General features: G+C 52.3%; 1 protein-coding gene across 5 annotated transcripts in view; it reads right to left on the bottom strand.

The window, feature by feature from the left end:
- NFATC2 (nuclear factor of activated T cells 2) overlaps positions 1–26574 on the bottom strand; it is a 160228-nt gene extending 133654 nt beyond the window's left edge. For 2 of the 5 annotated variants that reach the window (XM_070801888.1, XM_070801889.1), the window contains exon 1: positions 9243–9610. In XM_070801888.1, coding sequence (XP_070657989.1) covers positions 9243–9372 — 130 coding nt within the window. In that variant the 5' untranslated portion in view covers positions 9373–9610. Of the gene's footprint in view, positions 1–9242; positions 9611–26338 lie in introns of those variants that run through there. The other 3 variants (XM_070801890.1, XM_019972586.2, XM_070801891.1) reach the window with 3 other exon arrangements.
- Between the last annotated feature and the right edge of the window lie 529 nt (positions 26575–27103).

Consider the following 27103-nt stretch of genomic DNA (forward strand, 5'->3'; position numbering starts at 1 on the left):
CCATGGCAACAGAGATGAGGTCACGGGTTGTGGATTTCACACCCGGAGCCCACCTTCTCAGGACCATGCAGGTAAACAGCCCCTTTCTGTGGTCTTTACAATAACGTACGCAAGCACTGCAGACGTCAAGGCTCCCCCACCCCTCCCCGCGCTCGTTTAACAGTCCACCTTTCTCAGCGTGCCCAAGAAGGTTTGTTTTGATAAGGACCTTTATAAATCCTGAGCTTTTGCAGGCACCTTTCTTACCTTCAGAAAGCTCACTCAGGCGTGGCTCAATTAAAATTCACGCAGAAGCACTGCCTCTTAGAAACTTAGTATCTTAGTAACTGAAACAGGCCCAAGTGAGAAAATTCCCTTTTTTCTCAAAACCTCAGGTCAGGACGCACAGATGGTCCCAAACGCCAACTCAGGAAAAGCAATCTCTCTGCTCTTCCTGTAGCGTCCTCTCTACCTTGGATATATTTCTCTGCAGAAGAAAACAGCACTCAAAGTCTACGGCACAGAACTTCAGATCTAAATGCCAGTTTGTAAGAGATGCAAGGGACAGAAGAAGACTCAACAGTGCCACAGGGACACCACTGGCAAAGTCCGTCACACGGAGGCCAGTGCAAGAAACATGACCTGCTTCTTCAACAAAGGCAAGAAAACCGACTGGTGGGGATTTTTATAAAGTAAGAGAGATCTAATGGCCACATCAATGATTTACAATGTTCGGGTCTTGTCTGGATCTTTGTTCAAACAAGTTAACCATGAAAAGACACTTGTGAGACATGCAGTAAGTTTAAACACTGGACGTTTGAAATTAAAGATTATGGCTTTGGGGGCTTCCCAGGTGGCGCTAGCGGTAAAGAACCCGCCTGCCAATGCAGGAGACTTAAGAGATGTGGGTTCGATCCCTGGGTCAGGAAGATCTCCTGGAGGAAGGCATGGCAACCCACTCCAGTATTCTTGCCTGGAGAACCCCATGGATAGAGGAGCCTGGCGGGCTACAGTCCATGGGGTCGCAAAGAGTCGGACACGACTGAGTCAACTTAGCATGCAATACAGCTTTTTAGGTTTGGTAATGGTATTGGATTTTTCTCAGGAGCCCTTATATTTGAGAGCTACATCCTAATCTATTAATAAAATATTCTATCATCTGCAATGTGATTTAAAGCAAGCAGAAGTGGTGATGCAGAGCACACACTGAGGAGGGGGGAACATAAGACTGGCCTTCAGTAGGTAACCATAGAGACTGGGTGCTGGGAACACGGCAGCTAATGATGCCATCGTCTCTGTTTCCACATTTTGGACAAAGTTTAGGAAAACGTCACAGGCCGTTCCTCTTGCTTTGGAGGAACCCGCCGCGGGCTTTCTTCCAGGTAGGAAAGTTGACACAGCCCAGGAAGAGCCCCAGGGTGAGTCTTGCCTTCTTCCCTGAGCTTGGTTTGGGAACAATCAGTAAAACCCAACCTCGCACCAGCCCAGGGAAGCCGGGTCTGGCCGGAGCTCTGGGGCGCCTGTGGCTGTTTCCTGTGCTGGGGAGAGAGGAGACAGGAAGTCCCTTCGTGGGGGGAAGCCACAAGACATCCACCACACGGCACTTCCCAAGGCTGCCGCGTCCTGGCCCAGAGTCAGGGGTCCGCAGCGCCGGGGCAGGACCCTGAGGAGCAGCCTCAGGGAACCTTGCAGCCTGAGAGTCTGGACAACTGAGAAAGCTTTTGCAGCTGGCCTACTTCTGCGGCTGAGGCAGGGACCCATGCCCCGGGCAAGCTTTTCATCAGAACTGACCCCCTACAGAGGGCTGCCCCGGTGGCTTAGTGGTAAAGAATCCACCTGCCAATGCAGGAGGCAAGGTTCGATCCCTGGGTCGGGAAGATCCCCTAGAGGAGAACATGGCAACCCACTCCAGTATTCTCACCTGGGAAATCCCATGGACAGAGGAGCCTGGTGGATTCCAGTCCATGGGATCACAAAGACTTGGACACAGCTGAGCATGCATGCGAATCGCATGTAAGTTAGGTATCATGCTGCGATGCCAGCTGAAGCCCCGCGGCCAGTGACTCATCTCCAAAAGGCATCTTCTCTTCCAGGCAGAGGCTTTAACCTCTGAGCCACCAAGGAAGCCCCTCTTAAGGCTCAGGATTCCTTAAAGGCGAGGGCAGAGACTTTCCCCTCCAAGGACCCAACGCTCTCAAGAAGGTGGGTGAGCCCGACGGTTTCTCAGAGCCCACCACCCTGCTCCCAGCCTGCCGTCCGACCTTCACGCAGCCCCGCTGCCCGCACTCAGTCACACTGCCTTGCGGGAACCTGACCACCCCCATCTCACAGATGAGAAAACACAAGCGGAGAGGATCAAAATCACCTGCCTGGAGGCAAACCACTCAGCGGGGATTATGCAACTTCTCATCCATTTATAAGGCGATGGTTTACTGCGCGCTTGCCAATGCCCGGCACTTCAACTTGGCCAAGGCCAAGCTAGTAATGGACACCTAAGTCAGAATTTCAAGCCGGGATTTCCTGACTTCAGTCCTGTTGCTCTGGCTCAGTAGGCCTATGGCCGTGGAGTTGGGGGGGACACGTGCCCCGGGAGGCATGCACGACAATCCACTGGGCTGTAGAGAGAAATACAGAAATAGCAGAACCCCAGTTTATATTCTGTCCTTCCCCACTTGGGTTTTTGTTGCATATTTTATGAGTATAATCCCATTAGGATAGCAGTGAACAGTCCACTGATAATTGCATAGATACCAAAACATCATGGGTGAATGCAGCCCATGTTGGCATTAAGGGTACCCAGGAAAGCTGGGGTCAGTGAGATTCCGGCTGAGCTGTAGTGCTGAGGACAGGGACTCAGGACCCCAGCTGCCTGGGCTCGAAGCCTGTCCTGCCGTGTACTGCTCGTGACTCTCAGCAAAAGTGAACTGACCCCCAAGAATTCTGACTTCATGGGTCCTGGGTATGCCTGAAAGATTCTAGTCTGTAGCCAGGATTAAGGACCACTGGCCACCAAAGCTGCATTTCTCAAATGTATTCAATCCCATCATCTTACAGGACTAAAAAGCCTTGGGCACCAACTCAAATAGCACAGCATTAAGATTTTAAGAGCCTCTACTTCTGATCAAGGGCATCCCTGGGAGGTCAGTGGGAAAGAATCCGCCTGCCAACGCAGGAGACACGAATTCTATCCCTGGGTCGGGAAGATGCCCTGGAGAAGGAAATGGCGATCCACTCCAGTATCCTTGCCTGGGAAATCCCATGGACAGAGGAGCCTGGTGGGCTACCGTCCCTGGGGCCCCAAAGAGCAACCGAAACAACTTCTGATCAAAAGCTGAGGGCGCCTTAAGAACAGACGGCCTTTAATTTGGAAGCTGGGATGACATGTGTTCAATAGTAAAGGATGATTCAGGCAACTTTCTCCCTAGCTCTTGCTCCTCCCTCGACGAGGCCACTGCTCGACTCAGCCCTCGTTTCACCTTTCCAGCTGCACCTGGAGACGCTATTTGCACAAAGCAGGCTCATTAAGGCTTGTCCTTAACTCAACACAGACGGCAACATCTCTGAATGTCACATGTGTTTAGCGAACTCGCTTGCTTAGAGTAGAGCTCTATTTTTAGTAAGCACCAAAAAAAAAAAAAGCCCGTGATGCTGTATATCAGCACCTCATTTGTCCCTATTTGTTTACCAGGCTGTGTCCCACACTGGCCTGGGGGCCAGACAGGGGCAAGACCACATTTCATTCATCTGTGTACTCCCACAGGGCCTGGCACAAAACCAGCATTCAATGAGTGTTTGCTGAAAGAATGAGGCTTTAATTGTGCCCTGTGAATGGGCCGAGAGCAGGTGGCCCTGAGCTCAAGTGCAGGTGACATTAGAGAGCGGGTGACAGCAGGGTCTGTGACTCTACCTGAAAATGGTATAAAGCTGAGCCACCCGCCATGCAGGAGACCCGGGTTCCATTCCTGGGTCAGGAGGATCTGCTGGAGAAGGGTATAAAGCTGAGCCACCCGCCATGCAGGAGACCCGGGTTCCATTCCTGGGTCAGTGTGACTCTACCTGAAAATGGTATAAAGCTGAGCCACCCGCCATGCAGGAGACCCGGGTTCCATTCCTGGGTCAGTGTGACTCTACCTGAAAATGGTATAAAGCTGAGCCACCCGCCATGCAGGAGACCCGGGTTCCATTCCTGGGTCAGGAGGATCTGCTGGAGAAGGGATAGGCTACCCACTCCAGTATTCTTGAGCTTCCCTTGTGGCTCAGCTGGTAAAGAATCCGCCCGCAATGCAGGAGACCTGAGTTCAATGCCTGGGTTGGGAAGATCCCCGGAGAAGGGAAAGGCTACCGGCTCTAGTACTCTGCCCTGGAGAATTCCGTGGGCTGTATAGTCCTTGGGGTCGCAGAGAGTCGGACACGACTGAGTGCCTTTCACCCCGGGCTTTACAGGTGCAAAAGGGACACACACGTGCAGTGTGCTCCTGCGGTACATGGGACCTGCGGCTTTCATCAGCCTTTCAGAGGTCTGTGACCCAAAGAGTTTGAGGATCAGCAGAACAAACTATAAGCAACGGTCAGGAGTCCATTTTCCTTTCTGAAAGGTCAAAGTTAACGCCATATGCATCCGCTTACCAGAGGAGGGGCATGCCAGACTCACTGAGGCAGACTGGAAGCAAGCCCTCCCAACACGGCCCAGAGAAGATCTGGCACTGCTGGAGGTGACTGGGGATCCCCAGGGCCCATCCGTCTTTCCCAGTGTATTACAAGTTGGAAGAAGTAAGAATGCCTTGAATTCACATGCACATACAAAGAAATTAAACTTCTGTCTACCAACAGCCAGCACGCCTCTCCCCTCCAAGGTGGGCTCATAGCCAGGACCCCCAGAGCCCTGTCTGCATTCTTTCTATTACTATGCATTTAGCTCTTTCCCTCAAAAGAAAATAAGAGTTTACCTTGCATGCCTCTAAGCAAATAAATCTGAAAATTCAGAAAGGTGAAGTGGGTGATTTCCTAGGAAGAAAGTTTACCAAAACTGGCTCTAGTCAAAATAGAAAATGGATACAGCCCAATTCCCATAGACACGATCGAGAAAGTTATCCCAGAACAAGACCATAAAAAGGCACCAGGTCCAGATGGCTTCACAGGGGATCCTATCCCAACGGGAGAAACTGGATAGTCCCAACAATACACACGTTGTTCCTGAGCATAGAGAAGGAGAGACGTTTAGACTTGACGGCACACCAAAAAGCACATTACAGACATCACTTGCGGCTTAGCTGCTAGGCCACATCCAACTCTTACGATGCCATGGACTACAGCCTGCCAGGCTTCTCCATCCATGACATTTTCCAGACAAGAATATTGGAGTCAGTTGCCGTTTCCTTCTCCAGGGGATCTTCCCTGATCCACGGATCAAACCCAGGTCTCCTGCATTGCAGGCAGATTCTTTACCGGCCACCAGGTGAACACTGCTAAAAGAAATCTTAAAACAATATTATCCAGTAGATGCCAGGCCCACCACCATAAGAAAATAATACCCAGTGACCAAGTGGGGTTAATACCAGGAACGTTTCAATATTAGGAAAGCTATTAATATAAATGATCTTAGAATAAAATCATGTTTTTCCATAGATGCTAAAAAGTCTGTGGCATCACTCAACTCCCATTCCTAATCAAAACTCTTATGAAAATAGAGACGGATGGATACTTCCCTAACATAAATACATATGCCTCAATTCTAAAGCTAACACTGAAGATTCTCCTGCCTGGGTGAGGAACAAGGCAAAGATGCCTATTTTCCACTACCATGTAGATGCTACTGGAGGGATCAGTCGATGCAATTAGACAGAAAAACAATTAGAGACACTAACTGATTGAGGGCAGGGACTGAGTCTCATTTTCTACTACATCCCCAGGATCTAACACCATAGGAGCTCAATAGTTAGATGGATGAGTAAGTGAATGATGACTCACATGAACTGAGCACCTCTATTAACGAAATCAAAGGTTTAATAAAAAGCTAGTGACAAATGACACTGTGTTAAGTGATGTGAATGGGTTAAGCCATTCAAGGCAAACAGTTGCCTGTATGAGGTAAGTACTATCATTCAATCATGTGACAGCTGAGCAAACAGAGGTCCAGAGAGATTAAATGACTTACCCAAGATCATCTTGTCAGTAATGTTTTAAACTCCAGTCTTACACGGTGCCAGGCCCCTAACTGCTTTGTGCGCATCTCTCGTCAAGTGAGGGGACGAGAACTCACACGGTAGATCCGAAAGATCTAGAGCAGGACTCTAGGGCTCCAGAGCAGGACTGCCGGGCTCACATTTCAGCTCTGCCGTGTACCTGCTCTGCTTTCTGGGGAAAGTTCCTTCACCTCTCTGTGCCTCATCAACCCCCTCTACAAAATGAAGGTGACAACCTTCTGTGAAGTGTGTACCTTCTATGGTTGGAGGGGTACTACACGGGCTAATTACAGCTGCCACACGCTCAGGTTCCACAAAATAAGCATCTGACTTCCCCCAACTCCCTACATGCCGTCACCAGTTCCTGACAATGTCTGTCCCAGGAGCAATCCTCTTCCTTTCTTGGCCTTTTGCCAAGCCCATTGCCCAGAGTTAAAGAGAACACCTCACGTGTACCACCAACATATTGTCATGTGGGACAAAGCCCATTAGCAAGACACGGACTAGTGTTGACCCTTGGGGAGTTCCATCATGCGGAAGCAGAACAAAGTGACTGCTATTAACATCTGGGTGAGACTGAGCCTGACCCACATCTGGAACAGCTCGCTTCAGCCTCTCAAGGCTCGCAGCATCCCTTCTCTTACTGAGCCATGACGTTTCTGTCCTGGTGCCCTCCCAGCAAGGCCTGATTACAGATTCCACAGCATAATTCCTCATCCTTAAGTTGGGCTGCACGTTTGGCAAGGAGTAACTTTATGGTTGGAGAAGGCAATGGCACCCCACTCCAGTACTCTTGCCTGGAAAATCCCATGGACGGAGGAGCCTGGAAGGCTGCAGTCCATGGGGTCGCTAAGAGTCAGACAGGACTGAGCGACTTCACTTTCACTTTCCACTTTCATGCATTGGAGAAGGAAATGGCAACCCACTCCATTGTTCTTGCCTGGAGAATCCCAGGGACGGGGGAGCCTGGTGGGCTGCCCTCTATGGGGTCGCACAGAGTCGGACACGACTGAAGCAATTTAGCAGCAGCAGCAACTTTATGGTGGAGCAACCTGCCAAAGGTTACCTCGGCCAGGTGATCTAGGCTATCATCAATAATGATAAATCATGTTGATGGTAGGTACCCACAATATGATGTGATGGAAATGGTCACTTTACCTCTGTGGTCTTCCTCCTCCAAAACCCATAGCCCTGTCTAAGCATGAGAAAAACATAAGACCCCACTGAAAGGACATTCTACAATGCACCTAGTCAGTATTCCTCAAAACTGTCAAGCTCATTAAGAAAAGGGGGGGGGGGAGTACAATCTAAACAAAGTATGGACTTAGCTTTATAAAACTGTATCATAATATTGGCTCACTAATTGTAACAAATGCATCCTGCTAACGGATATTCCTCCTACGGGGAGCTGGGTGCTGGGTATACAAGAGCTTGCTGTACTCTCTTTACAATTTTTCTGTAAATTTAAGACTGTTTCCAAAAATAAAGTTTATTTTTTTTAAAGATAGATGCTGGGGCCTTCACCATGGTCATTTAGACACCCATCTGGCAGCCACCAAGCACCCCTTTGCCAAGAAAAACTATAAAAAGCACCTCCCATCAGATTTGGCTTAGAAACTATTTCCCCGGAAATCTCCCCGCTGCAGGAAAAAAAAAAAAAAAATCCGTTGATTGTGAATCTTGGAGGGGTGTAAGTATTCCCTCCAAACATGACTTTAATCTTAACGAAGAGCAAGACCACGGATGCTAGAGGGATCATTTACAGATTCTTAATTGTATCTTTTCAAAGCAAAGGATGGCCTCCAGATTGCAACTCAAGAAGACTGGTCTCTTTGGCTGGCTAATTATTTCCATCTCCAGCCAAAATAGAGAATAATTACTAACTACCATCTTCACTTGGTATCCGATCGAAGGGCATCTCTGAAGTCAAAGCAAGGCCCTCACCTGGAGTTTCACCTGAAGATGCTGCGGAGGGAAAGTTGAAACTTCTCTGCCTCACACAGCATCTCTGGGAAACAGCAAACTTGGGAGAGTCCGGAAAGGGCCTCCTACACACACCAGCCAGCACAACCCCTTCCTGCTCCCCAGAAGCAGCCGAGCCCAAGTGCATCTGGAAGTCACCAACAGGCCTGCCCCCAAGGCTTCAACAAGCACTGGCTGGGCTAGGCTGTCAAAATCAGGAAGCCTGTCTGGTGTTCTGTTTTTTTCCAAGACAACCTGCTAACCAGAAAAATACAGTGAGGCTGGGTGTGCGACCGCCTCCTCTGACCAAGGCTCCTGTTAAACACGTGAAATGACGGCCCAGCGGGGGGAAATCCCCAGCCCCCAGCGCAGAGCGCACTTGCAGGTAGGGACTGACAGGTCGCTGAGGCAGGAATAAGCCTGCACCTTCCTGAAACCACAGGCGGGCACCCTCCAAGCCCCCACAGTCTGGTTGCCTGTGGGGCGGGGGGTGGGGCCCACTTAATAAAGCTCAGACTGAAGCATGTGAGGTGATGTGCAAACGGCAGCGGCAGAACGCAGGGAGGAAATGGGCCAGCCGCCTAAGACGAGGGCAAACCACGCTCTAGCATTAGACACAGACAACCTCCTCCTCAGAGTCAGCGCAACGTCCCCAGCAAGGGCTCGCACACGGTGGGGCTCGGAGGTGGGCGGATCCGCCTCACCAGCCCTCTTTTTGCACCAGTCCCGGCCGAAAAACTCCATTCTTTGGCTTCCTCACCTCTTCCCTCCAAAGGCAAAACCCATAGCTTCCACCGCGCACTGATGACCAGCAGCGGGCAAGAGACCAGCTGAGACCCCTGCTCCCTTTTGCTTCACTACCAGGGACCCTCGGGGAGAAGGAACTGGAAACTGGCGCCCCACCAGGCAGAGTGAGCCTAGTGCCCTCTAAAGGCGGCTGCAGTCTCCGACGGCTCCCGCCCTCCCTCTCACCTGGGGAGAGGCAACTTCCCCCCAACTCAAGTTCAGGCCCCCCAGGAAATGTGACGCGTGGGGCAAAGGGGCCCCACCCGCGGCCACTGCCCAGGCCCCAGCCCCAGCCCAGGCTCGGGGGCCAGGCCGGGGCGAGCCTCCACCGACCTTCGATAGGATTCAAATAGTCATAATCGAAGAGGATGGAGAAGTCGAACTCGTCTTGGGGGCTGTCCCCAGGCTCGTGGCCCGGGGCGTCCCCGCCGTCGGGGTCAGGCTGCGGCTCCGGGGCGTCCATGGCGCGCGGAGCGGCGGGCGGGCGGGCGGCGGGCCGGGGGCGGAGGCGGGCTCGGTGGACTCGCGGGCCCCTCGCCGGCGACAGCGAAGGGAGCAGGAAGCGGGGCGGAGAGGCGGGCGGAGCGGCGGGGTCACTGTCCTCGTGGGGACACACGCGGGGTCCGGGGATGGCGCGCCCGGGGGAGCTGAGCGGCGGCGGCGCGCGCTTCCTGCTCCGGAGGCACCTGTTGCAGCCCGGGGAGGGGAGGCGGGGACAGCGCGGCCCGGCCGGCGGGGCGGGGCGACACCCCGGGACCGGGGAGGGCGGGGACGGCCGGGAGGAAGCAGGCCGCCCCTGGTCCCGGCCGCACCGCCCGGCGCCGCGCGAAGCCACCTGCCAGGCGCTCGGGCGCAGCCGCCGCTTCCATCCTCCCCGCCTAAGCTCTGCGGCCCTGCCGGACCCAGGATCCGGATGAGAAAGCCACTTGTCTTTTTGCCCTGGGTGACCGGCTGACACCAACAAGGTCGGGGGAGGGGCGGTGCACCCACTGCCTTCTCTTGCAGACCTGAGCCTCTGTGAGCCCGCAGCTGCGGCTGGATTGCCACCTCCATCAGTCACATCCAGGACTTGGCGAAGAATCCCAGGTACTGGCAAGGCGCAAGTCCTACCTGCCTTTCCATCTACACCTCTTGGCCGCCTGACATCTCCAGGGACCAGCAGGCACCAGACACTCTCGCCCGGGGACCTTTAGGTCCTGGTGGGGGAAGAGTCAGGACCGAGATAAACTCCAGAACAAAGAGCATTCCCCTGTGCTGTCTGGAGAGTGCTCACCAGAGATGTAGGGGAAAGGCTGGGGGCTGGGGCGGCTTTGGTCCCCTCAGCTGTGGGGGGGCAAGAAGTGGCGGGGGGGGGGCTCTGGCAAGATGGCATTCGGAGGAACCTGACTGCTGGGCAGACCTGGAGGAAGAATGCTTCAGAGGTGGGAACCAAAACCGAGAGGCAGAAGCAGCTCAGTGTGGCAGAGCAGGTCAGAGGGCAGTGCAGGTGGAAAGGGCAGCTGGGGACGAGTACACCTGCACGATTGATCAGAACGCAGATCCCCAGGCCCGCACTGCAGCTTGAGTACTAAGTCTGGAGGAGAGGCTCGGAGATGTGCATTTCTAGGCAAGCATCCACGGTGAACGCTGTGAACAGGCACTTAGGGAACAACGCATAAGAACCAACTCCCAACACCCCCTTATAAAACCCTTCCAGGGGTCTTGCACCAAGTTAGCTCCAGTCAGAAAGCAGGCTCACAGAGGTACAGGGGACGCGGCCAGCGGCCTCCTTTTACGGCACATTGGCGTCCCCTGAGACGCTGTAAAAATGCCTGTTCCCCGGTTGCGATCCAAACCCCTTGAAGGTGTTTTCTTTTTAATGACCTCAGATAATTCTAAAGGGCAGCCAGGGTTGAGAATTACTGGATCAGAAAAGGAGGTGGGAGAGGTTCAGGGGTTCCCTGAGAGCCACAGCTTGACCTGAAGCAGGGACGGACTCTGATCCTTCCCCACGTGCCAGAGGGTGGAGAAGATGCCCTCTTTCAGGGGAGCCATCTCGGTTCCATTAAGGGATTCGTGGGAAGCTGTCAATCATTATGCATTCCCCAGACCTTTTTTGGGCACCTGCTAGGTACCAGGCACTACCACAGATCCTGGGGGTGCAGCCGTCGGCAGGACCAGGTCCCTACCACCCTCATCATGTTTATGTCCTGTTGGTAAAGAGATACGGCAATGAATAGGGTTTCCCAAACTGCACTTGGACCAGTGACTCCTAACCCAACTTACACATTGACCTCACCTGGAGAGCTGTTAAAAAAAATTCAAGAAGCTAGGTCCTAGGAGGGGCCAGTTACAATCAGAATGTTTGAGACTCAGGCATCAGTATTTTGTAAAAGCTCCCCAGATGCTTCCAGTGTGTGGCCTGGGGTAAGAAGCACTGGTTTGGACACAAACTCCATTCCAGGGTCCTGGGCCTGGATCTAAGACTCATGCATTTTCAGTCTTGGGAAGCTCTTTCTGGCTGTCAGAACATTAAAAAAAAAATCCTCTTGTTTGTTTCTTAAGCATAAACATACACACACCAGGTGAATCCAGCAAGTATCCTAGGGGTGGCTGACAAATTTAGGTGGAGGAGGGGAGATGACCCACACTAGGACTGCTGAGAGCCCAAGCATCCAGAAGGAGGGGCCTCCCGGGTGGCAGAAGAATCTACCTGCCAATGCAGGAGACATGGGTTTGATCCCTGGGTGGGGAAGATCCCCTGGAGAAGGAAATAGCAGCCCACTCTAGTATTCTTGCCTGGAGAATCTCATGGACAGAGGAGCCTGGCGGGCTACAGCCCATGGGGTTGCAAAAGAGTCAGACACGACTGAGCGACCAAACAACAGAATGATCCAGAAAGAGATGGATGCTCTCGGGTCCCTGTGACAGGACTCAGAATCCAAACCCTGAAATTTAGCCAGGGAAAATCAGAGGAACCAACCTGTCCTTGTGCTACAGACAAGGAGAGGCTAGTGTCATCCTCACCGGTCCCTTTTCATCCCTCCAGCCACGATGACTAAATGCCTCTAATCTAGAGGACATCTGTTGATTCTGCGTACCTGGCGTCATTCCCCCCCTGCTTCTGATAACAACACCCCAGTGTGTTCCTTTGGGAAACTACTCTTGATGATGCAATTCTGGTAAATTATCGACCCAGTTGTCCCATACTACCCTGGCAAAGAAGTGTACAAATGACCCAGGCTTGGCCAATCAGAGCATTTTTATCTCCATTAGCCTGTGAGATCCACTCGGGCAGGGGTCATGATTGATTCATTCACAGCTTTATGTACAATGGGTGTGTGGATGTGCAGATAGATGAATGGATGGATGAGTGCATGTTTGGGTGACAGATGGATGGATGGATGAAATGGAAGAGTGGATGGATGGATGGATGGATGATGAATGGATGGATGATGGATGGATGGATGATGAAAGAGTGGATGGATGAATGATGGATGAATGGGTGGGTGGGTGGAAGAGTGAATGGATGGATGGATGACGGATGGATGGACGGGTGAATGGATGGATGGATAAAAGAGTCTGACTGTCCTTGTGTATATAAGATCCTTATATTTGTCTTTAAGGACCCTCTTCTCTAAGACTTAATCTGGCCACCCCATTGTTTGGGCAAAAATCTAAATTCTTACCCCCAACTGACATCCTCCTGAGACAGCCAATAATAAGATGACATAGTAAAGGTAAAATCACCATCCCTTTGATAGACTGCCTTGTGAGAACGGTTCAAGACCTGGCAATAATACTCTAACTGCCTCAGTTGTTCCTCTGAACAGTAGAAATATTTTTTAAGTTTCTAGAATCTGGAATCTGCGCCAAATCAGAGCTCTTAAAGGGAAGGGGTTCAGACTAGGTCCTGACCCAGAACAGAGTTTCTGCTAGAGCGCTGGGAAGTGAGAGCGTTTTCTTCTCTACAGGCCACTCTGAAAGCTGGGGCTTGAGTTGGGGGATGGCATATTTTCAATTCCAAAATAAATAATTTGTGCTGTTAGAAGCAAGGAGCATAATGCATGACCTTTATGCATTCAGAGGCCACTCCAGGAGCGCGGGCTGGGATGCAGGCCCCAACGGTGCAGCTCTGTCAACCTGCCCTCTGCCCCACCGCTGACCTTGTGGAGGCCCTGGCCTTTGAGCTTTCCTCTGGGCTCCCCAACAGAAGTGCAATGGGAGGTTAGTGAGGCTGCTGAGGGTCTGCAAATCCTAGCACACGTCTGATCCTGGCCCAGGATTTCAGCTCCACTCAAAAGCACTGACTCTAGTGTATAATTACAAACTGAGACAAGTGCCATGAAAGGAGAGCAGACGACAGGACAGAGGCTACAACAATAATGTCAACACGGAATTCAAGAAAGGCTTCCTTAGGGAGGTGATGCTTGAGCTGAGAACAGGAGGCTGAGCAGAAGGTAGCCAGCGAAGAGTGAGGGGAAGAACTAACAGCCAGCTGGGAAAGCATGTGCAAAGGCCCTGAGGCAGGAAGAGGCAGGAAGAACCGAGAAAAGACTGGAGGGGACGGACCAGAAGATGGTGTGGGGTAAGGCTGGGGGATTAGTGGGGCCTTCATGGAGAATTTTGGACCTAAGACCAATGAGGAATGACTGAAGTGCATTTAGGCAGGTACATGACAAGACCACATTTGGGGTTTTAATCGGTTGCTCTGGGTTCTGGGTGGAGAAGAAACTGCAAGGTGATGAGGTTTACAGCAAGAAGACCAATTAGGAGGTTCATGCAGCCATCCAGGCAAGAGACAATGGGAGTGCGGGCCGTGGGGAGGACAGGAAGCAACGGAAGCACACTCTCACCCTCTAGTTCACCCTTGAGTTCTCTCTTTTCCTCTTGCCGGCTGCCTCTTTAAAAAGGCAGCATAATCTGATTGCAAGTGAATACAAATACTCAGAGTATACCAACTCTCCCACCCACCCCACCCCACCCCACCCCAGGAGACTCTGAGTGCTGAGGCCCCTTCAAGAAGGCCCTGGAAGGACCCCCCCAACCCCGGCCAACACATAGCTCTGTGCTCCTTTCCCCCTTCTGGTATGAAGCTCATCTTTAGCCTCAGTCTCTACCTCTCCCAGGGCTTCCCCAATGGCTCAGCCGGTTAAAAAATCTGCCTGTGATGCAGGAGACACAGGAGATATGGGTTTGATCCCTGGTTTGAGAAGATCCCCTGGAGAAGGGAATGGCAACCTGCTCCAGTATTCTTGCCTGGGAAATCCCATGAACAGAGGAGCCTAGTGGGCCGCAGCCCAAAGGGTCACAGAGGTGGACAGGACAGAGCGACTAAGCAGTGGACTTGTCTCACCGTCCACTCAACACCTGCATCTGGGCACCCAGCAGGCGCCGTGGAGCACACCTGTCCAAACCAACCTACTTATCGTCTGAAACTGCTCCTCTCCCACAGTTCCCAGCCAGATCACCCTCCCATTCATCACTTTCTCCCACCGAAAACCAATGAGCAAGTCCTCTATTTCTCTCTGCTCACACCCACAGGCAACCCCCTCAGCAAACCAAAAAACCCCAAATCCCATCACGTTTCACCAGCTTCACCATTCCGCCTCCGACCCCGGCAAGCCTAGTGCACGTCATCTGTCATCCTGATGACTGTCCTCCCTGGCCTCGTCACTTCCACGCCGGCCCTGACATGGAGCAGCCAAAGGGATATTTTGAAAGGGATCCCTGTAAGGGCCAACATGGAAGTAACGAGATGAGGGCAGAGGCTCCCGTAGGCGTCAGGGAGGGACACACAAGCACCCTGACCGACAGGTTCCTAGATCAGCTGCCCCACGCCAGCCCCCTTTAGGCATCATCTCTGGCCACGGTCCCTTCTTTTGACTTCCTTCTGCCACCCACTCCTCAATTGTCCAGCTGTTCCTTGAAAATACCAAGCGTGGCCCTACCCTGGGGCCTTTGCACCTACTATTCACACTGATAAATGTCACTTCCTTGCTTTGTTCATTCCTCAGCTCAAATGTCAGCTCCTCAGAGAGAACTTCCACGATCATCCCAATAAAAATAGCACCCCCTGGCCTCCTCCGTCCCCTGACCCTGCTTTGTGTTCCTCGAAGCCCTTATCTTGGCAGCATATTTATTCATAAGTGCACTTGCTCATCTTTTCTGCCTCTTCTCAATCGACTGTAAGCCCCACAAGACCAAGAAGGTTTGTTTTATTGACTGCTGTCTCCAGGGCTGTCAGATATAGTGAACAAAAACACAGGACACTAGGTTAAATTTGGATTTTGGACAACAATGCACGCTTATGTTTTTTAGCTCAATATGTCCCCCAACATTGTATGGGACATACTGAAACTAAAAACGCATTCATCGTTTGCCTGAAATTCAAAGTTCACCGGATATTCTGTATTTTAATCTGGCAAGTCCAGCTGTAGCCCCAGATCCTGGAAGCGTTCCCAGGGCACGGTGGGCACTCTCGAAGAAGGAGCCGAAGGACTGGATGAAGGACAGTGCCCAACAGAGCTCACCCTGAGAGATCTCTCAGAACACGAAGTGGCATCGAGAGGCGAACCTGAGTCCCTGGTTGCCTCAGTTTCATGGGACTTGTCAGGGATGTCCGGAAAGCTGGTGTTTTGCACAACCGGTGGCCCAGCCTCTAGCATGGTTATGACACCTGTAATTATTTTTATGTAAATAACATTTCATCTGACTCAGTGGCTTCAGGGAAATTCTGCCTGTACATGCTTTTTTTCTTTTTCAAAAGGAAAAGAAAAAAAAAATGACTTATAAAAAAATATGCTCTGGTATAGGAAATAGATTCCTGGGGTCATTATAACAAAACTGATGGATTTGAATCCAGTCCCTGCCTCCTCTTCCAAGCTGAACTTCCTGGAGGTCAATGGCACCCACAGGCATGAAGAGATCATTGTTTGGCCGAGGTTGGGGTGACCCTGTGGTACCATCAGGAAGATCACAGAATGGGGGCCCAGGATCCAATCCGAGTGCTTCCTCTGAATCACTCTGTGACTTTTAAGCAAGTCAGCTGGCCTTTCTGTGCCTCAGTTCTTCTATCTGTAAAATGGGGGCCAGTAAATCAGCTCATACCTGAGGCCCCGTTCCAGCTGGGGGTCCAGGAGGCTCTAGTGCTAACCTGAGCAGCAGCCAAGGTCAATTTCATGGGTTCAACCTGTGCTAGCCCACAGGGCCCTGCACCCAGAGGACCACAAGGTCTAACACCCTGCCACCACCATCTTAAAATTCTTAGCAATATTTGAACCAGGGGCTGAGAATTTTCTTTTATGCTAGGCCCTGCGGACTACAAAGCCAGCCCTAACGGGCTGTTCTCAGCCCAAACCCCACCATCCCGACGACCCCATCGTAAGAAAAGCTTAACTAGAAAATGTAGGCCCCGAAATGTGTTTAATCGGAAAAGTAGGAGCTCTCCCAGATCCCAGAAAGGACCGTCCCTCAATTTAAGTACATCCGGGGATTATCACTCGAGATGCTAATATTTTAATTTACAGATGGATGCATTGGACTCCTTCAGGACTGGAACCAGAGTCAGGCAAGTGAGGCAAAATTCAAGAGGGAACCAAAAACCTCAATAGTCAAATACACTATGCTTTCATAAAACATGTTTTAAAAATAAAAATGAATACAAAGAAAATCTATGTTAAGCAAACTATTACACTTGGAATAAAGACAGGGTCAGTATCAGTGCTGTGTGGACCCATCCTAGACCCTGAGGTAAAAGGAAAAATGAATAATAAAGATCTTGTCTTTACTTAAATTTTTTTTCTATTTTTGGTTCATCGTAGATTTTTGCATCAATTTTTTTGTATTTATTTATTTACTATTTTGCCCTGTAGCATATGGGAATCTTAGTTCCCCGACCAGGGATCAAACCCACACCCCCTGCAGTGGAAGGCAGATTTGTAACCACAAAGTCCCTTTGCATCAATTTCGATTTCTAAAATATTTCGACCACTGAGGGTCCTGGCGTCCCCTTCCACGTTGCCTCCCCTCAAAGCCAGTTTTCAGGGGTGACCACGTTGCCTCCCCTCAAAGCCAGTTTTCAGGGGTGACCTCATGATTTGGGGGAACCACAAGACACTTTCAAACTTGGCTTTCACTCCAACCTACAATCAACACCATCTTTCAAAGCCTGGACAGGACTTCTCTGCTGTAAGAAAGATAATTTCCAGGAGAAGATTGCAGCGGAAGGCAGTTTGTTGAAACTGGCGCCACCCCCCACCACCCCGCCTCATTACTACCAGGCAGGCAGAGAGGGTTAAAGCTCCAGGAAAACAGGGATCTACCAAAAGCCGGAACCCAAATGGAGGTGTGGACTGTAAGGAGACACCCCACAGCACAGCAGCAGTGGTCCCAGGCCAAACCCATCCTGCAGGCATATTATGTCTGGCCTGCCCCGTAATTTTTTTTTAAATCTGAACTTTTTTTTTTTAATTGAGAGTATTCATTTAAAACTTCAAGTGTCTGATGGCTCCCCACAACGGGAAGACCAGGCCACACGGGACCTGTGCTCCCTGTGGCCCTGCCACCTGGGGCTGAGTAGAAGCTTCTAGGTGACTCTACCGCTCTCAGCTCACCACCGCCCCACCCGCTGCCCCCGTCCACCCTGTGGGCATGTGGGCACCAGACCCTGGTCTCCGGGCCCTCAACTCGTCCGCCCTGGTCCCTGCTCACCTACTTTGTCCTGGCTTTGTCTGTTCTCTTCATCCCTTGCTTCCGCAGCACATTCCCTTCCGCCTTATGGAACTGACATTTCACGGGAGAGCACGGTCAGCACACTCATCTAGCCCTTAAACTGCGGTTCTTGCCTTTAATTAAGCAGGAGGTGTCACCATCCCTCTGCCAGGGGAGCTTCGCCTTCCACTGAATCAGAGCCTTAATGGCAGCAGCAGAGGGCTGGTTAGCTGGGGGATGGAACATTGGTTAGCCTTTGCCCAACCCCAGAACTATTTCTTAACTGTCTGCTGTCTCCCTCTGTCCACCGTCACCCTTCTGTCACCCGGCCGTCTCCCCAGATGACCGCACCCCCAGGGTTGGGGCTCCCATATCCATCCTCTCTCCTGCCTACTCTTGCAGACTCAAGCATCTATGTCGAGTCCATAATCTATGAAGTCAGAGAGGGATGCGGACAAGCAAGCTGACCTCAGGGATCTAGAAGCCTCCAGCTTCCCTCCAGCACAGCCACACCCCAGAGCATCTCCCACCCTCCCCTCCCAAAAGACCACAGGGCCTCCCTCTTGCCCTCACTCTCTTAAATTCCTCTATCAACACAATCAGTAGACTTCATTGAAACTTTTAGTTCCTTTGCATGTGAATGGTTTCACACACGATTGTGCCTCTCTTTCAAGTGTAAATGAGTACACCTTATATATCTTGGATATTCTCCGTACCACCTAGCCTGTGCCTCCACAAACCCCTCTGAACTCACTGGTTGAGTGACTGAGCTAGGTCATTCAGAAGAGACCCCAAAGACTTAGAAGAAAGTCTATTTATCCCAATCAGGAAGGACTCTTGTAGGTTAATTGTTCTTGTTTAGTCGCTAAGTCGTGTCTGACTCTTTGCCACTGCATGGACTCTACCCACCAGGCCCATAGGATTCCCCAGGCAAGAATACTGGAGGGGGTTGCCATTTCCTTCTCCAGGGGATCTTCCCCATCCAAGGATCCAACCCGAGTCTCTGGCATTGGCAGGCAAATTCTTTCCCACTGACCCACCAGGGAAGCCCTTGTCGGTTAGTAGGCTGAAGAAAACGAACAACTGGACTCTGAAACCCTAAAATAATAGTGAAAATGGCAGCTAACAGGCACTGATCACTGTGTCCACACCGAGAGCAGCACAGACCTGATCTGCAAGCCTCCCGGCTTCCGCCACGTGTGACGCTTACCGTCACCCCCGCTGCTCAGCTCAAGAAACTAAGGCATGGAGCAGGTCGTGATGTTACTTTCGAAGTCACACATGCCACCACGGAAGTGGTTTTGTCCCACAGCAGTCTGATACTCATTACTGAGTCACAGTGTTCCTGGGTTATTAGCTCAGGGTGGATGCGCTGAGGGACGTTTTTGGACTAAGATGAAACACTGAGAGAAGCCTTCTGACTCCTGGTGATAGCAGAGAGGGAAGGAGGGGCCGCCGGGGGAGTCCAGGCTGGGCCGAGAGGAGACCCACTGGAAGAGGCCCGTATTACTCACAAAATTAATGGCAAGTGCCCTTGAGGGCCAAAGATAGGGACCACCGCTTCGCAGCCCCAGGACTCAAGGGAGCACAGTTTGGAAACCAAAAAGGAGAAGTCTCTGCAGACAGGGAAACACCAACTCCTCCCCACTCCCTGCTCCCCACACTGGCCCCAGCCCTTCATCCCTGCCCAGGCCTCTGCAGTCACCTCCCACCTGTATTCTAAGCATCCCCTGTTACCTGGGAGAGGTTTCCCACTTAATGGTCAGTGTGATTCTCTGAAAAGACTCAGCAACTCACACCCTCAGTGACTTCTGATTTCCCCAGGGCCTCCCCATTACCATGAGAATGAACTTCAAAGAATGAACTTCAAACTGCTCGCAAAATCCTGCTGGGTCCCGCCCTGGCCTGCTTCCCCCATCTTTCTATTTGTATCACACTTCTCCTCCCTCCCTTTCTGTTTCAAGCACACGGGACTGGCTGCTCCTTGACTATCCCAAGCGCAGCTCTCTCCTCTGGGCCTTGGGGCTCACTGTTCCTTCCGCCTGAGATACTGTAGAGACAGATCCCTCACTGTTCAGAGGTCAAAGAATTAGACATCTCTAGAGAGGAAGGGACCCACGAGTGTGAATTATCCCCGCGAGTGTGTGTTGAATTACATCCTCTCCCCAAATACGCTCAAGTCCTAACCTCAAGAACTGGTGGCTGTGATCTTATTTGGCAAGAGGGTCTTTGCAGATATGATCAAGTCCAGATGAGGTCCTCAGAGCTAAGGGTTCAAATTCAATGGCTTGCATCCTTGTAAGAGGAGGAGAGGACGCACACAGGAAGAAGGCCATGTCAAGGTAGAGACGGAGAGTGGAGACACGCAGCTAGGAGCCAAGGAACACCGAGGACCACCAGGGACCACTGGGGGCCAGAAGAGACAGGGAGGGGTCGTGCCCCAGTGCCTCCGGAGAACACAGCCCTGACACCTTGATTTCACACGTTGAGTCTCTGAAACTCTGCGAGAATAGATCGATCTCTGTTGTTTCAAGCTACCCGGCTTGTGGTAATTTGTGTTGGAGCCACAGGAAACTCAAACACCCACGCAGCACACACATGTATAAACCAAGACCTTCGCAGCTCTGTGCTCCTAGTATGGTCTCTAGCCCTTAACACCATTCCAGTTTATCTTGGATGTTCCTGGGTGGCTGCCCTGAGGTTTGCCTTGTGAGGACAGACACCCTCAGTCTTGTTCACTTTATCCCCAGCCTGTGGAAGGGCAACCGGTACATCGGAGATGCTTGAAATGATGAAAATGAATTAAATGGTCAAGGCGGCTTCTAAGAGGAGGTAAGAATGAGTTGGGCCTTGAAGAAAAATGTGGGGAAAAAAAAGGGAGCAGGGACCCCGGGGTGGAAAGACTGGCTCAGGCCAAGGCCAAGGGAAGGACTGGGGGGCGCCAAGGGGTAACTGGGCAGCCTGGACCTGCTCCCACAGCAGCTGTGGCACCGGACACAGGCACCCTGGCGGCCCGGGCAAAGAAGTGCAAGGCGGAGATGTGGCCAACAAGAGAGGCTCTGAGGAAATGGGTCCCTGCTGGCAGGTCCCAGCTGGACAGGGAAGGGATGGCGCCGCCAGAAGCTCCTCAGTGGCCCAGAGAGGCAGGTGGAAGGCAGGAGAGAGCCCCACCGTGAGCCCACCCAGCTCACTGACCGGGCGATCCTGCTGCAAGAAGCAGCAGAGGCAGGACTGCTGCTGCTGCTGCTAAGTCATGTCCGACTCTGTGCGACCCCATAGATGGCAGCCCACCAGGCTCCCCCGTCCCTGGGATTCTCCAGGCAAGAACACTGGAGTGGGTTGCCATTTCCTTCTCCAATGCAGGAAAGTGAAAAGTGAAAGTGAAGTCGCTCAGTCGTGTCTGACTCTTAGCGACCCCATGGACTGCAGCCTACCAGGCTCTTCCATCCATGGGATTTTCCAGGCAAGAGTACTGGAGTGGGGTGCCATTGCCTTCTCCGGAGGCAGGACTGGGCAACCCTTAAAAACAGAGCTTTCCGAATCAGTGCTGCCCTCTGAATGCCTTGACCAGGCCCCGTCTTGGTTTCCTCTTCTTGAAATGGGAGGATCATACTCAATTCCAACCAGTCAGGTTATTTTGGGAGAATCCGCTAAGATAATGTCTGTTACTGCTCGGCCCTACAGTATATACAGTCTGGTGGGGAAAACAGATGCCCTTCTTGCGATGACTGTCCATCCCTAACGGGGAGCAACAGGGTGCAAGGGGATTGCTTCCGAGCTTTGCCACCAGCGATGTGCCCCGGGCGCAGCGGGCACCCCTCCCTGTCCAAGATGGGGCTGGGTGGGAGCCAACGCGGTGGCGGTGGAGAAGCCCTGGGACGGTGCCTGGCAAATCCAGGGCGCTCGGGAAGCGGTGGCGGCTGTCACGGTCGTTGTTGTTGTTGGGAACTGACTCATTCCAGACAACAGCATGAAAGCGTGGGCCTGCTGATGACCCACAAGGAAGCCTGCTTAGGTCACCAGCGCTTGGTGGGAGAACGCGCAAGTCAAAACCACCGTCATGGTCAAAAAGAGGCAGAACGAGTGAGCCAGAGGACGGCGGCGGTGCTTCGGCGTTTAAGTCTTAATTCTGTGGCCCCAACAGGTCAAGCGACCCTACTGTGCGTCATTCATTCATTCCTCCATCCACGGAACAAAAGTACTGAAAACCCACTGAGTGTCAGGCACATTCCAGGCGCTGGGGCCCCCGGAGTGAATGAGACAGCTGACGCCTCTGGTTCCTGGTGTTCAGTTCTGGAGGAGGATGCAGACATGTCATGGACAACGACCATCAGTGTGAGGCGCATAGGATAGGAGAGGGCAGGGTGGGGGCCTGCGGGGCACAGGAGGGCCCCCGTCCAGTCTGGGCGGTCAGAGTCTCGAATTCCTCATCCAGCAAAGGAACAAAAAGAGTAACCTGCTCTGCTTCTTCGAGGTCAGAGCCGAAATACTCAATCACACGTGTGTGTAGTGAGAGCTAGCCAATGAGAACATGTGTGGGAAGCATTCGGCAACTATTGTTTTTAGGTTGGATTTGGGGTGTATAAATATTGAATTAATGAATTATACAATAATAATAGCAGCACTTATTAACTGAGTAGTTTGAGGTTCATGCTGCTTACTGAAAGACTGGAACTCTCCTTAGACTGGTAAACGATCCGTCATTCCCTCCAGGGGCCTCTGCGGCCTTGAGACCCTCCCTGTTACGGTTTTTGTTGTTTAGTTGCTAAGTCGTGTCCGACTCTTTTGCAACCCTGTGGACGGTAGCCCGCCAGGCTCCTCTGTCCCTGGGATATTCTAGGCAAGCATACTGGAACAGGTTGCCATTTCCTCCTCCAAGAGATCTTCCCGACCCAGGAACGGAACCCGCATCTCCTGAATGGCAGGCGGATTCTTTACTGCTGAGCCACCGGGGAAGCCCGAGACCCTCCCTGATTGTTGTCGTTCAGTCTTAAGTCATGTCTGACTCTTTGCAACCATGAACTGCAGCACGCCAGCCTCCCCTGCCATTCACTATCTTAGACCCTCCCTACAATTCGGTAAATGAAGGGTTAAAGTCTGGTCCAGGAGGGGAGGCTCCTGGGACACTGCTCCTGGCATTCTGATTGGTTGATACTCAGTTCCTACATATAGTAACCAACACCCCAGACAACATCACTAACACTTTTCTAAATGTGGGGAAACTGAGGCACAGGAGAGTGAATCACTTGCATGAGGTCACGCAGCCAGCAAGTGGCAGAGCCAAGGTTTGAACCTCTCACTCAGATCCTAAGCTGCTGGCGACTTGGATATAGAAACTGGGATCCACCACAGAGTCACAGAACCGGACGACCTGGCCCTGTCCTCCGCTGACCTAAGAAAGGTTCTTGATAAAGGCAGGAGCATCTGGGGAAATGAGTGCTTCTCTCTGAACTTCTGGGAAGAAAAGGAAAAGCCCAAGGTCTTTGTGGAGGAGGCACAGACTGGGTAGCCAGGGAGGGGCTCAGCCAGGAGCTGGGGGCGCTTGGAGCGGGTCTGAGTTCTGCGTGGGAAGAAAGCAATACTGGCTTTACAGCCCCCTGGCCGTCCAGGGACATTTAGTCCTCTAGTGCAAGTGGAGAGATGGTGCTCCTGAGGCAAAGCGAGGCGCTCTTCCTGACTCACCCTCCACCCGGGACAAATCAGAGGCTGCCTCAGTTGCCCCGTCTCCATCAAGGATGCTTGTCCCCTCCATACCACCCTCCTCACACAGACTTCTCTCTCTTCCAGGATATGGTAAGGACCAACACAATGTTGGCAAAAGAGGCCAGGACAAGGGTCTGGCCTTCCTCGGTGTCCTCATCCGCCGAACAGTGCGATACCCAATGATAACAGCAGTAAGTTCCAGAGGCAGCAGAGCGCGCGGTCGAGAGCCTGGGTCCGAGTCCCAGGCGCTGCCGCGTGCCTGCGGGTAGTGCTCGAGTGGCCCCTGCCCGCTCTGCGCTTCACTCCCTCCTCCAGCCCTGACGATGAGAGGCTTCACACGCGTCAAACCCCCAGCCCTGCCGCCCCCAGTCAGCGCTGGTAACGCTCTCTCACCCCCGCGGAAGGCGACAGAGACCTTGCCAGGTGCTGGGCTTTGTGCTACAAACTTGGGTTGTGATCCTGGGCAGAGCTGGTTCTCATAGTCCTCAACTGTCAGAAAATAATAACAGCCAGTATGTGTTAAGCGCATGTTAAACACAGAGCTAAGTGCTTTATACGCATGATTTCATACGATGCTCATGACTCCCCATGAGGTCATCACTGTCATTATTCCCTTTTACAGACGAGGAAATGGAAGCTTGGCAAACCCTAATCCTAGCCCAACCTGTGTCACTGTGAAGCTTCAAGAAGTTAGAGTCTCTTGAGAGGTTTAAGGTACTGTGACTCTTCAAAGAATTTTGCCATGAAATCCAGTTTCTATATCAATATGTTACTGTTTTGCATTTAATAGGAATCACAGGGTATTTATCCAGTGTTGACTATAAGCACGGCAGCATTTTAGATGCTTTACGTGTGCCACCTCACTGATTCTCACAACCTTCTTTAAGCGAGACATTATTATTGGCTCCGTTTTACAGATGTGGAGACTGAGGCCCAGAGAGTTTAAGTCGCTCACCCAAGATCACACAGCTGCAATGCAGTGAAGCAGAAATTCTAAGCCAGGCAGAAGGCAGGGAATTTGCGTCTGGGAGTGAGCAGAGCTCACCCTGAGTTTGTTTATTCCTGAAATAGTTTCCATCATCCCACTGCAGATAAAACTGAACACACCTCTTTCGGATCTTCAGTTTTTCCCAGAGCCTCGGCCCAAAACTGCACAGCAAGGTCGGCATTTTCTTACCATGCAAATACTTCTATTTGCTATTTAATGACCCCGCCCATCTGCAAGCACCCTGAGATCTGCCCCTCTGCTCCTGGTGGTGTTTGAGTGTGAAGGGCCATTTGGGTTTCCCTCAGGAGACCCCGATGCGGGCACAGTCGAAGCGCCTCTCATGCCAACTGTCTCTGAAGCCTGGAATTGCAGCCTGTGTGCCCAGTCGCTTTGGCATGCCAAGAGTCGTTTGCCGGGAACAACTCGGTGCCCTGTCTCCCACATGTGGACACACACTAGCATGCACGTTCTACAGTCCCTGGACACACGAGCGTGGGCTGGGGAGGTGAGGCAATGCATGTGCACACACAAAACCCACACACTTCCAAACCTGGAGAGAGGACCAAGTTCACAAACCTGGAGCAGAGGTGAGGCTCGCGTGAGATCACACTGTAAAACAGAAGTCTCTTCCCAACCCTCTTCTTCCAAACAGACTTAATTTTGGCGTTTGTCTGTCCCCCACCCCCACATCATAACATCAAACACTGCCTTTCAGTATACATGGCATGGCAGTAAAAACCCATTCCCATCCTTAATGTATCTGTCCCCTGTCTCAAAGCACCCCTTTTACAGGTGATGCGATATTAGTAATGATTTTGGTCATTATGTCATAGGCTTGACCACCAGCCGAGGACAGGATAAACTGATACCAGTTAAAACGTCCCGTGTTGGCAGGGTCTTGCTTTCAAAAGTGCAACTCAGCTAAAAATATGTCATTGAGTCCACTGTGGCAAAGCACACCATTTACCTAACCCAAGGCATTTGGCCCCACTCCGGTTTTCAAAAAAAAAAAAAAATAGCCCCTCAGGTTTATTTACAGAAATTGTCATTTCTTCCCCCCTAGAACTTTAATCAGCCACGCAGAGCACAAAACCTACATTCAACTCTGATTTTATGACACGAGGCTAACTCCTCCTACGCATATTTATTTCATTTAACTCTTGCAGCCCTGCCCTCCGGGCCATGCCCCCCACTTTTCCCGGGACTGGCCTCCGAAAAACACATCCCATCGCCTAATTTCTACTTTTCAAGTCCGGTGGGTTGGTGGACAGCCAAAACCCCTCCACAATCCCAAACCAGATGGGACATTTTCATATCATATTCGTATAGGTTAAGCCCCTCCCGTAAGATCTAAGTAGTATGATTCCAGGGTGAACTCCAAGAGGAGGGGGAAAAGAGACAGAAACACGGAAAGGAGAGTGTAATCAGATCGCGAAACAAACTGATGGTACATTGCACTTTAAAGGGGGAACTGGAACACTGAATCCACTAGGCACATCAGGGAGAAAAAAAAAACAAAAAAGAGAAAGAAAATTGTTTAAATGTCCCAGAGCATCTGCGGCTCTGTTAAAAAGTAAAGCCTTCATTACTAGATAGTAAAGTACCAAGCCTGTTCTCCTAAAGAAAAAAAAAAAAAGCTAAATAATGATGATGATGATGATAATAATAATACCGCTGACATCTGCTCCCAAAGCCCAGCGCGGAAATGGTTAAGCAGCCCGCGGTTAGTAGCGAGAATCCCTCCGGGTGTCCCACGGAAGGGACCATCCTTCTGACAGGCTGGCCCGGGGAAGGAATCCCGCCTGGGGACGCTTCGCTGCCCCCGCGCGAGGTGGTCCCAAGTCGGCGCCCCCGACCCCCCTCCTTAGCCAGGGTGGGGGCGCCCGTCCTCCGGGCCACGCTACCTGTGCGCCCTGGGAAAGCGGAGTCCCCGGGCCTGCCCGCGACCTCCGCCGGCAGCCGAAAGCGCTGGCTGGGGAGAAGCAGAAGGAAAAGGGCCGAGAGGCGGGAGGAGGAAGCGGCCGGAACGGGGGCGGGGGGCAGTTACCTTGGTCCACAGACCCCATGGCGCGGAGGGGCTCGCAGTGCCCCCGTCTCAGCGCAGCCTCTCTCTGCATCTGGAGGGGACGGGGGCTCGGCGCGCGGGCTGAGAGGGCTCTGCGGGGGCAGACCCGGAGCCTGGGGGGCGCCGTCCTCTCTAAAGCATGCTCAGGGGGCTGCCCTGGCCGAGGCGCCTGCGAGCGGCCCGGGAGCTGCGCGCCTCCCGCCTCCCGGCTCCCGGCTCCCGGCGCGGCGGAGTCGGCGCGGCTCGGCGCTCGGGCTTACTCGAGAGGGAACGCGACTTCCTTCCCCGCGCTCCGTGTTTATAGGCTTTCAATGCAGTAAAATAACGGGATTCCCTCACTGTTTCCTCCTGTTTATCCAGCGCCATGGAAACCGCTGGATCCCGTCCATCTCCAAAACTAAGGGCTTTCCTGCAAACTTCACACTCAGGAATCCATGACGTCGCCCGCTCCGCGGCCAGCCAGCTCCGTGGCTCCCTCGGCCGCCAGCACAAGTCCCTGATTGTTCGCGGAGAAAAGTCAGGGAGACGGAGCGATGCGGGCGACGGCGAGGGGAAGGGGGTGGGGGCGTGGGAGTGTCCAAGTCGGTCTTGCCCGAGCTCCAGGCGGCCGTTCGCAAGGATCGCCCCGGCCACCGCCTCCCTCGCCCGCTGCAGCTTTGCATAAACCCTGCCCAAGGCTCCCAAGCGCCCCCCAGACCCGCGACCCCCGTCTTCCAAGCGGGCGCCTCTCAGAGCATGTCGCCCAGG

The sequence above is a fragment of the Bos indicus genome, chromosome 13 (genome assembly GCF_029378745.1).
Source record: "Bos indicus isolate NIAB-ARS_2022 breed Sahiwal x Tharparkar chromosome 13, NIAB-ARS_B.indTharparkar_mat_pri_1.0, whole genome shotgun sequence".
Taxonomy (NCBI): Eukaryota; Metazoa; Chordata; class Mammalia; order Artiodactyla; family Bovidae; genus Bos; species Bos indicus.